The sequence below is a fragment of the Schistocerca americana genome, chromosome 5 (assembly GCF_021461395.2).
Source record: "Schistocerca americana isolate TAMUIC-IGC-003095 chromosome 5, iqSchAmer2.1, whole genome shotgun sequence".
Lineage (NCBI taxonomy): Eukaryota > Metazoa > Arthropoda > Insecta > Orthoptera > Acrididae > Schistocerca > Schistocerca americana.
The window spans coordinates 182,898,125-182,913,522 of NC_060123.1; the positions used below are offsets into that span (position 1 = coordinate 182,898,125).

The 15,398-nt window shown below is 38.3% G+C and overlaps 1 protein-coding gene across 2 annotated transcripts in view; it reads right to left on the reverse strand.

Moving 5' to 3' along the window:
- The window catches only part of LOC124615398 (methyltransferase-like protein 25B), a 95,364-nt gene that overhangs the window by 58,926 nt on the left and 21,040 nt on the right, over positions 1–15,398 (reverse strand). For both annotated transcript variants that reach the window (XM_047143234.1, XM_047143233.1), the window contains one exon: positions 3,272–3,447. In XM_047143234.1, the coding sequence (XP_046999190.1) occupies positions 3,272–3,447 (176 nt within the window). The remainder of the gene's footprint in view (positions 1–3,271; positions 3,448–15,398) is intronic.

Consider the following 15,398-nt stretch of genomic DNA (forward strand, 5'->3'; position numbering starts at 1 on the left):
TATAAAATCTGAATGGTGTATCGAAAAGTAAAATAAACTTCCTACATGTGAGGAAGCGGAGGGAGAAAAACTTATAGGCTATGTCACCAATATGGTGGCCATCTAGGATTCAACTCTAAAATTTCCAATGGGAAGGTGACCATGTGACATATTAGACACATACAGAACTTCACCAGAAAAACAAAGACATTATTATTTTGCACATAGTTTTATTCATTCTCAAGTTATAACCAATTATATGTGGCAGCAGTGATGCGCTTGGCAGCATGAGTGTCACATACCGAAAAGGCATGAAGTGGAGTTTTAAACGGTGCAAAGTGCAAATCCCACGCCCGACATGTTACATGCGTATAAACATTAGATAAGAATATAATAGAGGGAAACATTCCACATGGGAAAAATATATCTAAAAACAAAGATGATGAGACTTACCAAACAAAAGCGCTGGCAGGTCGATAGACACACAAACAAACACAAACATACACACAAAATTCAAGCTTTCACAACAAACGGTTGCTTCATCAGGAAAGAGGGAAGGAGAGGGAAAGATGAAAGGATGTGGGTTTTAAGGGAGAGGGTAAGGAGTCATTCCAATCCCGGGAGCGGAAAGACTTACCTTAGGGGGGGAAAAAGGACAGGTATACACTCGCACACACACATATCCATCCGCACATACACAGACACAAGCACCTTCCATCTTTCCTGATGAAGCAACCGTTTGTTGTGAAAGCTTGAATTTTGTGTGTATGTTTGCGTTTGTTTGTGTGTCTATCGACCTGCCAGCGCTTTTGTTTGGTAAGTCTCATCATCTTTGTTTTTAGATATAAACATTAGGTAACATTTACTTGTGATCATGTTTTAACTGCTCTTTTCTCATTTACAGATTACAAAAATGTCATAACTGCATGAAGAATGCATCAAAAATTATCTTGAAGTCAGGAGAACGGAGCACACAGGTCACTGCTAAGGATTTCAACAGTCACCACCTGACCAGACTACCCATTTCTCATAGTGCAGTTGACAAACTTTTGGCCAAATTCCGGACAATAGGTTCTGTCGTTGATAAACCAAACATTTGAAGATCAAAATCCACCAATGACAAAGCAAGGATAGTGAGTGTGCTGGCACCATTTAGCAAGAGTCTGCAACAGAGCACTTGTCACCTGTCGCAAGGATGTGGGGTTAGCTTTACCCCAATACTGTGAATTTTACTGCAGCATGAACGGCACCCATACAAACTTCAACTGATCCAAGACCTGAACATGGCACAGACTGTCGGGTACACATCGCAGGATGGGTGATGCAGCAACTGCAGGTAACACTTGTTTCCTGTATCAGGTACTGTTCAGTAACAATTTTTCCCTCACTGTTGACAGAGGCTGGGACATTTCCAGAACTCTTCCAGCATGTTGAAGTTCCACTGCATTATGGACACAGCATGCAAGCGAACCTGGATGTGCAGTTCTGCCAAAAGTGGATTGGTCATAGAGGTGCAGTGGAGCAGAGTGGCTACCATATTCCCCAGGTTTAACTCCTTTGTTGTGGTGTCACATCAAAGGACTGGTTTATGCTGTGAAAATACAGGATCTGGTTCATCTTAAGCAGCTAACTGTTGATGTGTGCAGTCAAATTCAGCAGAATGTGTTGGTCAAAGTTCAACAGGACTGGTTTCAGAAGATAGCATTAATACTGCAACGTAATGGACAGCATATCGAACCGTTCTCTCGGGAGCGTGTAACATCAGCTTAATGCCTTTTCAGTATGTAACACACACACTGCCACACATAATTGGTTATGCTTTGCCACACCAAACTGGTTAAACTGAGAATGAATAAAGCTGTGTTCAAAATAGCAATGTCTTCGTTTTTCTGGTGAAATTCTCTACCTGTCTAATTTTTTAGTCGAATCCTAGATGGCGGCTTTCAAGATGGCCACCATGTTGGTGACGTAGTCTGTAAGTTTTTCCCCTCCCCTTCCTCATGTGTAGGGACTTTGTTTTACTCTTTGCTACTCCATATGGATTTTATGAGGGTATTTCCAGACTTTTGGACCACATTGTACAGTTATATTACGCGCTCATGCCATAGGGTATTTACTGTCAGTGAGGGAAGTGGCACACTAAGCATGTGGATAGTAGTATTTCATTTCAACAAATTAAATTTACAGTTCCCACGTAATTCCCATGGTACTTGACAACATTATGCTCTCGTCACAGCCACTTTTGCTCATTTGCTGATTCCTACACTGGACAGAAATGGCTGAATAAACTACTGTTAAATACAGTTTTGTGTGTACCACAAAATAATACATGTAGTCCCTCTTAACAGAAAAAATTTTGACATCACTTTTCTTTTGGTGTACTCTTCTTGCATAAAAAATTTCATAGCAGTTTTCACATAGCATGTTGGACTAATCCCTTGTGTGCCGCTTTTGGACACATAGGCTCTGGAAGAACACTTCAAAAGCTTAAATTCATTATCCTTCTTCTACGTTCTACCAGCTACCAGAATATCTGAAATATTTGCTACAAGTGTTTACTGATGTTATGTAGAATATTACAAATTTACTGTCCTGTTTCACACCTCCGTGTATACCAAAACTGTATGAGCAAATTATTAATGTGTGTTTCCAGTTTAATTGCATTTAATATACCAGTAAGTTTACACACAGACGTTGCTCATTCTTGAGACAACAGATGTCTATATGTCACATTAGCCTTCTTCAGGGGGTGACATGATGAATTTTCTGATTCGTAACACTCAAAAAGTGAACAGCATTCATTTTTTTAACATAAAAAGTAAGATATACTCCTGTTAAGAATTTAGTGTGGAAATAAATTTTGTTGTCAGCAAAAATTTCCTGTAAAATCTATATCCTTCAAAATGCTGTGTCAGCTACGCCATATTCATCACTATACCAGAACATTCTAAGCAAGAAAAACGTGAGTAATTTATAACAATCAATAAAATCAAATTTCAATACTAGGTTAAAGACACAGAATTCCCTGAGATATTATAGATTTCCTCAAATTCCCTGATTATTTTCAGGTAAAATTTAATTCCCTGAGAATTCCAGGTTTTGCAGAAGAATTACCACTCTGATCTCCTCCAACATGACACCCAGAGTCTACAGCATTCAGATTCACTGGCTATATTTCTTTGCGCGCATCCATAACAGATTACAAAATTTCCTACCTTATGTGGTACAAATCAAAGTATAAGATAAAATTAGTCACAAAAAATATGAAATATCAAAACTAAAATTTACACACCCTTCAATATTTGTTGATATTTTCATGTAGCAACATCCAACAACATTGATGAATACAGCATCAGGACAATCAGTAAAGAGCTTTAATAAAATAGGCGCCAAATCACCACAAGGATGTAAGCCTATTATTCCAAATTTTAAATCATTTTCACCAATTCCATATGCATTCCTCAGTTCCTGAAAATGACAGAGCAATAAAAATACACAATCAGATCTTTTGAAGACGTAAATATTAAAAAAACTCACTCACAACCCATCCTTTCTATTTACTAGAGAAGAGAATAAAGGTGATATACTAGGTCAGTTTGGACAAGGATAGGCAGCAGCAGTGGCAGCTTTCTTGATGAAGATTAAAATGAAATTTGACACGAGTAAAAGAAATAACAAATATCTAATCAAGATAATATCCCAGATTGAGATTAATGTTTACTTCTACTGATTCAAATCATCGCCCACTTAATTGCAGCAAGATTTCATTTGATAATACTTCCTCTTCACTTATTTTGCCAAAAATAGGAAGGAAAGTTTAAGGCAAACAGATAATTCTCTCAGGATCACAGAGAGAATCATCAGACAGATGTGAACAAAATAGTGCTGGTGCTAAAGTTTTTACAGTTGACCATTTACCACACAGCTATTCAATTCCCCTTACGTTACTTATTATTAAAGCCTTTTTTTTTTTTCTCTTTCTTTATATTTTTCCATTTCTTTCTTGATACCTTCACCTATCATTGCATTCTCTACTGATATATCAACATAAATTCTGACAGCAGATGAAATCTTTGACAAATAATATGTTCAAAATGGCTCTGAGCACTATGGTGGTTAGTGTTTAACGTCCCGTCGACAACGAGGTCATTAGAGACGGAGCGCAAGCTCAGGTTAGGGAAGGATTGGGAAGAAAATCGGTCGTGCCCTTTCAAAGGAACCATCCTGGCATTTGCCTGAAACGATTTAGGGAAATCACGGAAAACCTAAATCAAGATGGCTGGAGACAGGATTGAACCGTCATCCTCCCGAATGCGAGTCCAGTGTGCTAACCACTGCGCCACCTCGCTCGGTAAATAATATGTCCAAATGCAGATAAGCATGTGTCTAAGACAAGTGCATATTATATGGACATATAATAAACACAATTCCAAAATTCAAATTTTATTAACAAAGAAGATCTTATTAGGAGTTGATTTAAAAACAAAATAATATGGAATTGTATAGAAACTGCAACTGGAGAGATATGTGACTTGGAGTTACTGATTTTCAAATGATTTTGTGTATTGCCAAGGTTGTTTCGACTACGGTACACTGCAAAAGTTGCACTGTGAAGCCCTTACAATCCTCCAAAATGTCCGGGTCTCTCCCCATGTTATTTCCATATTTCTGGGGTCCTAAAGAAAGACATTTGTGGCTGCAGATCTGCTTTGGACAAAGAAGTGCACATCTGCGTACAATCACTGTTCCGCAGGCAAGTGCAAACTGTCTCACAGTGGGATAAATGTATTAACATTTATGGCGATTATTTTTGAAATAATAAACAGTTAACTTACTTTTTTCCATCTGTTCCATTTTCATTTGACTGTCCCTTATAATTAAGCATTTTTCTATGTTGAAAGTGTTTAACGAACCTCTGTAGCACAGCAAACCAAATACTTCCAATTTTTCTATGATACAAATTTCATTTCTACATAGAACTAGACTGCAAATGAAATGTTTTAGGAACTCTAAGTTAATATACAGCACCATAAGAGTTCTCTACCTTTGCTCTATTTCATCCTCATTCTTCTTAGAATTTTGCACTTCTTATTGCATTCTATGTTATTAATGTTTTGTACTGGTTTACAAATGCCATGAACGATTTTTTTCTGACATTTTCTATCACTAACAAAAAAGGAAAGAAGTTTGCAGTTTAATGGCCCATTGATAATAATGCCATTAAAGACACAGCTCAAGCTTGGAATGAACAAAGATAGGGCAGGGTCTTGGCCATTTCCTTTTCAAAGGAACAGTCTGCGTTAAGTGATGTAGGAAAGCTACAGAAACTCAAAATAGGATGACAAGGGAATGATTTGAACACTTTCACTACCAAATACAATTTCACCTTCCTGATAACCAGTGCACCTATCCCATTCCAGTTACTTATAAAAAGGGTAGAATTGTTACCTGATTAACTCCAATTTTTCTAAATTAACTTCATCAGTTCAAAAGACAAGCTGATAATGATCCAGAGTTTCTGATTTTCTTTGAAATTTGCCAGTTTATTATTCTTGTCACCAACATAGAAACTTGAAATATCAATCAAAAACTATGATAGTTCTTGGTAGTGTTTAATTGACTTTGTATACCAAATTGAATAATATTCCAGTTCTTAAATTCTCCATCACACTAGTAATTATGGAGGTATGAATCCTGATGTCTTCTTCGAACTTATACAGATTAACTGTCAGTAAAACTTATACTTAAAAAATGATCAGCTGTTTATGCCACTCAAGCTACTTCCCCATGTTTACAGTATTACAGCACCATTGCCTTCTTCTACATGTGTACTCATGAAAGCACAACGCACTGCTACTGTCCACTGAGGTCAGACTCTGAGCAGCCTGGCAATTGTTTACAGTGTAACCTCAGTGACCAGAAACAGTGATCGCGTGTGTGTGAGCTGTGCTTAAGTGAATGTATGTGTGTGTTTTGTCTGCTTTAGAAGAAGGCCTTTTGGCCGAAAGCTCACATGTTCAGCAACCTTCCTGTTGTGCCTGTCAGCTACTCAACATCTCCTTTACACAATTAGTGGGAACCTACCCTTCTCATAATACTGTCATTATTCCAATACGTATTTTCCAATTTTTGAAATTTTCTTTCAGTTAACTCTTCATACTCATATTTCTTTCTTTCACACACAAGCACTGCATTTTCACACTAATTATTTCTAACTTCAATATGTTAGACTCCTCTTCCACTGAGGCACCTTTTATCACCATTACCTAGCCTAGTGGTTAATGCAGAAATTTGATTTCATTTAATCATCTCCAGAGTTTTCAGTGTCTAGCTTTGAAGATTGTACTAACAAGTTGAGTCTGTGATGTGTACTATGTGTACCGCACAGAGACAGACAGACAATATTTTGCAGTTTCCTCAGTGTAAGAATACTTTGCCATGTCACTCCCATGTCCTCTTCCTCTGCTCCACACCATGTGCTGCAACTGTTTTGTCTCACAATAAATGGCAAATACACGGACTTGTTCCAAGTTGTTTCTGCTACTGGTTACCTCTCAGTAAATTTATGTACAGGAACCTTACTGCTGTTATCTGAACAAGTAACACTTGTTATGTTTTCTATATGACTCACATAATTAACACTACAATGGCAAAACAGCTGTCATCATGCATGCACTAACACAAAAATCAATAAAATCAATTTTAAATGTAACCCAAACACGTTGTTCAAAGAGATGTACCAGATACGCACTGTGCTGCCTAATGATTCCAGCTGAAGTGACTGAGGATAGTGTGTGGCAGCATTAAATGATACACGCATACAAATCTAATATGGTGACCTTTTTTAGTAATTAAGTTTCAGCTGGTGCTTCATCATTGCCAATTCACGATATTTGAGCTTACATCTGCATCCTGCCATGCACTATACTCCAATGTCTTGTTTCTGAATAAACCTTCCTGGCACATTAAAACAGTGTGCCAGAATAGGGCTAGAAACCAGAAACTTGCCTTCTCAGTTTGTCACACAGATTCCAGAGTATTCAATTTTAAATACTTTTGGCATAATTTTAATTTTTCAAATTTCTCCAAATGAATTATTCCCTCAGCAAGGTTACTTCCTTCAAAGTGTGGTAGTGCTCCATCTTTAATGACCTCAATTGCAACAAGTTTGCTATTTCACTGATTTATGTGTTGCCAGCATAAATTCTACAAAGCTAAGGTTTTATGAAAGCTCCATTAACATACAATGCTGAACAGTTCTCAGACGCGAATTAACATACCAGTTCCTCCACGTAAGAAGGATATCTCACAAATGATGTAGGTTCGGGTGAAAAGGGGAAGCTAACAGGAGAATAAGGAAGGCCGATAGGAATGCTAAATCCCTTCCCAGCTAAGGTATGTGTTACCAAACTCCATGTCAGAACACTTATTACTATTATTATTAAAAGACTTCTGAAGGCTTTTGTGTTATTTCTTCAGAGGGCAACTGATACAGTGACTTAATAATCACATCACTTTTTGTGTTTTCTGTTCTAAATTTGAGTAATTTATGATTCAGTGTTTTGAGTAATTACGCTTTTACACACCTTTGAAAATTTCCTCTTACACATAACCCAAAGAAAGATCTCAGATTTCTATTGTCACCAGCTTCATTAAATATACTATTTTCTAAGTAAAGATCCTTTTATTATTTGCAGTAAAGTATGGAACTCACAATTTTGTTCAAAGTTACTTTAATTTTTTCTTCACTGTTTCATTCCCTCTAACATACTGTAATTATTAAGCATAAACATTCATCTAGTAAAACTATTGATTGTAAATAGCTATCACTATCATATACGATTTTATATAGTTAACACACAAGTAATATATTTTAAAGCATAAAATTCAAAAGTTGAACATTAAGATCTCATTAAGGATATTTGACTGTGATATCAGACTGTGACTCCACAATCTATGGGTGGTGTCTTTGACTAGTAACAATACCAATACCAATAATAATAATAATAATAATATGGGTCCCAGGCTCAAACCCAGTCACTGCTTCAATTTTGTTAAAAACCATCAGCAATTGGAGCTGAAGACTTCCGGCATAAGAAGTCATCTGTGCTGTGTCAACGGTCTAACCACAGAGGGCAGAGGAGCAGACAGAGGTTCAATGCACTCTCTTGTTCTTTGAGTAGGAAACTGCCACACGAAAGGTTGAAGAATCAGCAGTGATCATCGGAATGAGGATGCAGAAGGCAATGGGTACCACACATATGTGTAACCACCGCTCATGTGGCCTGTAACTGAAAACGTCATGATGATCTCTCCATCTGCAAAAGATTAACCAATGAAGGAATAACATTCTACGACTCGGTGCATGGAATGCCAGAAGTCTGAACATGATAGGGGAGCCAGAAAATCTGAAATGGAAGATGCACAGGCTCAATCTAGATATAGTGGGAGTCAATGAAGTGAAATACAAACACAGAATTTAAGGATCTATGGTCAGATAAATACAATGTAATATCAACAGCAGCAGAAAATGGTACAGCGGGAGTAGGATTCATTACGAGTAGGAAAGCAGGGCAGTGTGTGAGCTAGTGTGACATTTCAGTAATATGGATGTTCTTATCAGATTTTACTGCAAATCAGTGCTGAAAACAATGGTTCACATACATCGTAAGCAGAAGATAAACAGAGAGAGAAAGGATACAAGGATTCCGATTGGGGAACTTGTTGAGGGTTGAGGGTTGTAGCATATCCAAAATGTTAACTGAGCAAGCAGTAATGGAAAACAAAGAAAAATTTGGAGTAGGAATTAAAGTTGAGAGAGAAGAGATAAAAACTTCTGAGTTTTGCTGATGACACAGTAATTCTGTCAGAGGCAACATAGGACTGGGAAGTACAGTTGAACAGGATGGGCAGCATCTTGAAAGGAGTATACAAGATGAACACCAACAAAAGCAAAGCAAGCATAATAGAATGTAGTCAAATTAAATCAGATGATGCTAGGGGAATTACATTAGGAAATGAGACACTAAAAGTAGTAGATGAGTTTTGCCATTTGGGCAGCAAAATAACTGATGACAGCTGAAATAGAGAAGATGTAAAAAGTAGACTGGCAATACAAGACAAAATTTTCTGAAGAAGAGAAATCTGTTAACATCAAATACAGAGTTCAGTGTTAAGAAGTCTTTTCTGAAGGTAATTTCTGGAGTGGAAGTTAAACATGGACAAATAAATAGTTTAGAAAAGAAAGAACAGAGGCTTTTGAAATGTAGTGCTACATAAAAATGCTGAAGATTAGATGGGCAGATCACACAACTAAAGAGGAAGTACTGAACACCAGAGAGGTAATACATCTGTGCAACTTGACTAAAAGAAGGGATTGGTTGACATGTCACATTATGAGAATAAAGGGATCACCAGTTTAGTACTGGATGGAAGTGCGAGGGGTAAAAATCATAGAGGGGGACCAAGAGATGAATAGAGCAAGCAGATTCAGAAGGATGTAGGTTGCAACAGTTACTTGGAAATCAAGAGCACTGCACAGGATACAACAGTCTTCAGAACAAATACCACAACAACAGTAACATCAAATACAGTATGTAAAAGGAAATGAAAATCTGATAACCATGAGGGATTGGTACGTAGGTGGAGGGGAAGAAATAGAAGGATTACAGGAAAATATGGGCAATGCAGTAGAAATTAGGAGAAAGACAAACTGAGCTATGCAATAAATTTCAGATGGCAATAGCAAATCCTCTGTTCAAGAATAACAAGCAGAAAACATATACTTAGAAAAGACCCGGAGACATGGGAAGATTCCAGCTGGATTACATCATAGTCAGACAGAGATTCCGAAATCTGATGTTGGATTGTATGGCATAACCAGAAGCAGATATAGATTCAGATCATAATTGAGTAATGGTGACGAGTAGACTGAAGTTTAAGAGATCATATGTAAGTATCAGTGTGGAAGGGCGTGGGATACTGACATACTGAGGAACAATGATACACATTTTGAAGTTCTCTAAGGATGTATATAGTGCAATAAGGAAAATCACAGTAGGCAGTTCAGTTGAAGAGGAGTTGACAGCTCTAAAAAGGTCAATCACATATGTTAAGGAAGTCAGGCACAGGAACAAGGAAGGCAAGACAACTTGAGTAACAGGATAAATACTTGATACCAGCACACAGTAAAATTTCATTCTGAATATTTCAACTGATCAATGAAAGCAGGAAGTACAAAAAAGTTCAGGGAAAGACAGGAATACAGCAATATAAAACACTTTGGAATGAAATAAATACCAAGTGCAGGGCAGCCAAGGCGAAATGGCAGCAGGAAAAATGTGCAGAAATTGAAAATGAAATGATCGCTGTAACGACTGACTTAGTATATAGACAAGTCAAAAAAACAACCTTCGACAAAATTAAAAGCATGGGTGGTACCTTTAAGACTACAATGAGAATACCATTGTTACGTGCAGAGGAGAGAGCAGATAGGTGAAAAGAGTACACTGAAGGTCTCTATGATGGGGAGTACATGTCAGAGAACTTGACAGAAGAAGAAACTGGAGTGTAAAAGGAAGACATAGAGGATCCAGTATTAGAGTCCAAATTTAAAAGAGCTCTGAAAGACTTGAGATCACATAAAGCAAAAGGGACAGATAGCACTCTATCAGAATTTCTAAAATCACTGATCAAAACGGCAGCCAAACAAACGTTCAAGTTGGTGTAGAATCAGTGAGATTATCAACAAACCATCAAACATTTGGAAAAATATTACCCACACTAATCTAAGACAGCAAGGGCAGGTAGGTGTGAAAACAAGTTTCTCGGCGAATCTTGACGATGAACTCCTCTCGGGTTATCAGCCGAGTCAAGGTGTCATCCAGGAGCAAGGTTTCAACAAGATTCCTATTTGTCATCTTCAGGTGAAGTGTCGGGTTTGTGCCCTGACCGAGTCTTTAGAGCCGCTGTCTCGTCTGTGTCGGCAGTACCAGTCACATGCCTTGGGAGGGGTATTCAACCCGTGCTGGGGGGATCACCGTCAGTGGTTGTGGTGGCACCCTGCAGCCTGGCATGCCCAGGCAATATCCGATCCACTGTCTTCGCCGGTTTCACATTGTAGAATTCTAGTCATATTTTTGTTGAATCCCAAACGGTGTTAAGTTGAAAACCACTATTTCCATTGAGAAGGTTATCAAATGCTCGGATCTTCACAGCCTCTTTAAAGATCGAACCCCAGAATCCGTTTACCCTGCACAACAGCTTTGTTTGTTCAAAACCAAACATATGATTTTTATTGAGACTGTGTTCTGCCACTGGAGATTTCTCCGTTTGGCCTTGGCAAATGCTCCTTCCGTGTTCTGAGCAGTGCAGCGATACACATCACTGTGTTTGGCTGACGTATTGTTTACCACACTTGCAGCTGATGCTGTAAACTTCCAGGTGCCCGTATTTCAAGTTTATGCTTCACTGAGCCCAGCATATTCCTCATTTTGGCCGATGAGTGAAAGATGGTTTTAATGTTGCAAATTTTTACCATGGGTGGCCCAGCATATAGAAGGAATGCTAAGTGCTTGGTGTCTTCCTTGCATACACCTTCTCTCTCCTTCTCGCTTGGTTGGAAAGAGTGTCTTATCTGCATCTCAGAATAGCCATTCTCATGAAATGTTCAGAAGATAGACACTCCTTGTCACACATGTCTTGTACTATGCACACCACGATGGTGAAGATGGATTTGGATTGTGTTGGATGGAGGCAGCTACTGGCGTTAAGGTACAGGCATTTTTGTCAAGTTCAATAGCCAAACACCTGGCACAGCTATTGAAACCTCTTGTGGGTCATTGACTTCATCATGTCAAAAAGCTGGTGGAGTTTGTGAAGACACTTCAAAGAACACTTCTGGACAAAGGTGACATCCTAGACAGCTTTGATGCCACGCCCCTCTTCACAAAGGTACCTCTTAAGGAGTCCTTGACTTCAATGCAGACACAGTGGAACTGTTCTGCCAAGAACTCACTGTCACATACTTTCAATGTGGTGGGAAATTCTACCAACATATAGACTATCTTTTGCTTATCAGTCAAAATCAAGAATACGCTGGGCTCAGTGAAGGATAAACAACGAATATGGACACCTGCAGTATACAGCATCATCTGTGATTGTGGCAAGCAATACATCAACCAGACACAGTGATGTGTATCCCAGTGCTGCTCAGAGCATGTAAGAAGTATTCGCATAGGCCAAACGGAGAAATCTGCAGTGGCAGAATACCAGAGTGTATACGTGGACAAGGAAAAAAATTTCCCGGATTTCTCGATTAAAAATACACTTTCTCCCAGATGAAAATAAACTTTTTCCGTGTTAAGTGACAGTATACTTATCATCAAACAGTAAAACTTATCAAGCCTTTCAATGGTTATGGTTTTAACACTGGCGTAAATTTTCCCGGCACTTTAGAAAACGAAACTCAGGAAAAACACATGCTTTGGAAAGATGTCTGATGTGCAGCAACGTGTACACTGTATATTTTCATATTACGAAAGTATAAATTCGAATTCCACCAAATACTGCATGTTACTTTCCGAAGCACTGAAATCAAGATTGTGATGAGCTTTTGTAAGCCTGTCATAGCTCATGTCACGTGATCTCGCCAGCCAATGACAGCGGATATTCGGAGTATACCTTGATGCAATAATTTACCAACGTATGTATTGTAGAAATTTATTTTATTTTATGAACTTCTATGTGCTACCAGTTTCGGCATTACATTGATGCCATCTTCAGGCCCCACTCGTCATAGTCGTAAAATCGCTATACACAGAAGGAGCCATATAACTGGATCTGTGAATCAAATCATCCTGCAACAGCTCTTGGTGGCCAGGTGACACAGACTGAGGACAGAGAATAGGACATGTGATGCAGTCAGCCAACAGCAACATCACTGTTAAGTAGTGCGAACACACAAATAGGAAAAGGTAATGGTTTAAATTAATATACATAGTGTTGCTACAAAAAAAGAAAAGCTTTTCACATACAATATGGTCTCAAAGATTAATAAGCTGCAAGAGAAGCTAAGCTTTCACATATAATGTTGATCTTTTTGCGCTTGTTACACTTTAAAATACATCACACAATTGTGCCAGTAAAACTTTTAACAATGACATAAATGTCCAATCTTCTGGGCTAGAAATTATTCTGAATGGTCGTCCTCATGGAGTTGATTTTTAAATGAGAGTCAAATGCTCTGTGATTTAAGAAATTCATCATACATTCTCGCACATAATTCATCTTTCGTAAAAGGAAATTTACTTTGAAAGTAACGCCTTTGAAACAACCATTTGCAATATTTTCCCACAACCTGTTAGAAATAGGTTCGTTTCAGCAGTTGCCAGAGACCGTGAAATAACAGACATCACTGCGCTTGCGCAGCTACGATGACGCAGGAAGCTCGTATTTTCGTACATGTAAAACGTTAAAAGTTCTTACATTATGTCACAAAAGAAACAAGACATTAGAGGATACTCCATGAGCATCGGAATTTCATGAACCATACTAAAATAGATAATTCGGCTTGAAGTTCACATTCATATGTCCAGATTTGGACGTCAATTTTCTTGTAGTACCAGTACTTTACTATCTTATGTTTGGTTCTTTATTATGGTATAATGCCATATGTGCTATAAGATGAAAACATGCACTTGAAATGGAGCGAACAGTTGAAACTAGCCAATAGTATGGAATTAAATATTTCATTTCAAATAAATTGGCAGCCTCAGCAGAATAGGTTAATAAAAGCCAAATTTCTTTAGCGAACCGACAAAAATAACTTCATTGTTCTGCAAGGAGATTAATGCTTGACTGTCAGAAAGGTGGGAATAAAATAAAATCTGAAATTAATAACATATTTTAGCCTTCCGTAATTATGTGAATGTATTTTAATTCACCTGATAGCTCCCGGCCACAGAAAGCCGTTTTGTTTTCATTTGACATGAGAGCAATAAACGAAGATGAAACAGCAAAAACCACTAAATGTAAACACGGGTCACCCACCTTCCCACAACAACTCAGACTGCTCTGTACATCAGCCTCGGATCTACGATATTTCCAAACCGGGGGAATACTAGATAGTGGCGTTCCTCCTCCCTAGAGCGTTTGATGTAGGATGGCAAAAATTTACATAATCTTTCTGAATAGTCTAATACAAAAAACATGTGTGTTTGAGGAAATGTGAGACATTTTATTTGGTCTTAAGTGTGCCAAAGTGCAGTGCCATGCCTCGTTCTTCTACCACACGTCACTGTATTTCGCTCTGTGGAATTCAAACGTTTAATATTTTGTAATGGGTACCACAAACTATATTCAGGACAGTTGAAATTAAAATGTCCTATGGTGCCCATCCTGCTCCCAGTCGGCCACTCTGGCATCCTGCCCCTCTTAAAACAAACTTGCAATTAATACTGGATGGAAATATTTGTAACCAGGTAAACAAGAACCCTTCAGAAAATTTGCACTCTTTTCTGCCTATTAGCTAATAACTTGCTGTTTCGTGTGCTATTAAATATAGGATACATAAAACCAGTAAAGACAAGAAACAAGCAAGACAGTTCGCATTTCTTCAATCCTTAAGTCCTAGCATTTTTTCCCTCTAACCTTGCAACAGCTTTACATGGCGTACTTTCCTTTCTGCAAAAGAATCTATTACCTCATCGAAGTCCATCAAACAGGAAAACTCAATGTCGTTACTTAATACTGGAGTGGTTTCTTGATTTGATTACATGTATTTTGTCAGTGTCAGCCAGATAAAACGAAAAAGGCCTGCCTAATATTGCAGCAATTGTAACACACACCAAATAAACGAGACTGTTTTGGTACAAATAGTCATTTTTATAATACAACAGAACATAATTCACAAAGTACCAATGTCAAATGCCTATTAGGCCTACTAGAAGCAAAAAGTTTTACGTTAGGAAATAGTTTCACATTTCATTCATACTCTCTAGCTTCTAAAGCATGAGATCGAAAAGTGGTAGTACGAAATTTTTATATAAATTTGGAATTCTCATATTCTACCACAATTTGTGTGATGTCCCTGTTTCTTCTCCTCCCTCATTCTAACAAACAATCTTGCCATCACTGATTCTGTAACTATTACTGCCAGTGTTAAAACATATTCTCCAGTCAACTTCACTAACCCGGCCACAATCATTGGTTTAGTTAGCCCGCGGTTATTCCCCGGTTGGGACTGTGACTGCTGTGTTAGGATGCGGGTTGAGTTGGCATCCCTTCGCTCCCACCTTCAGGCAGTGTTTGCTTCGGTCACACAGCTTGAGGCTGTTGCCAATGGGCATCACTGTGGGGGTCCGGATGGAGGTTTGTTGGGGAGGGCCAGCTCGTCCCATGCATCCGCCGATCGGACTACA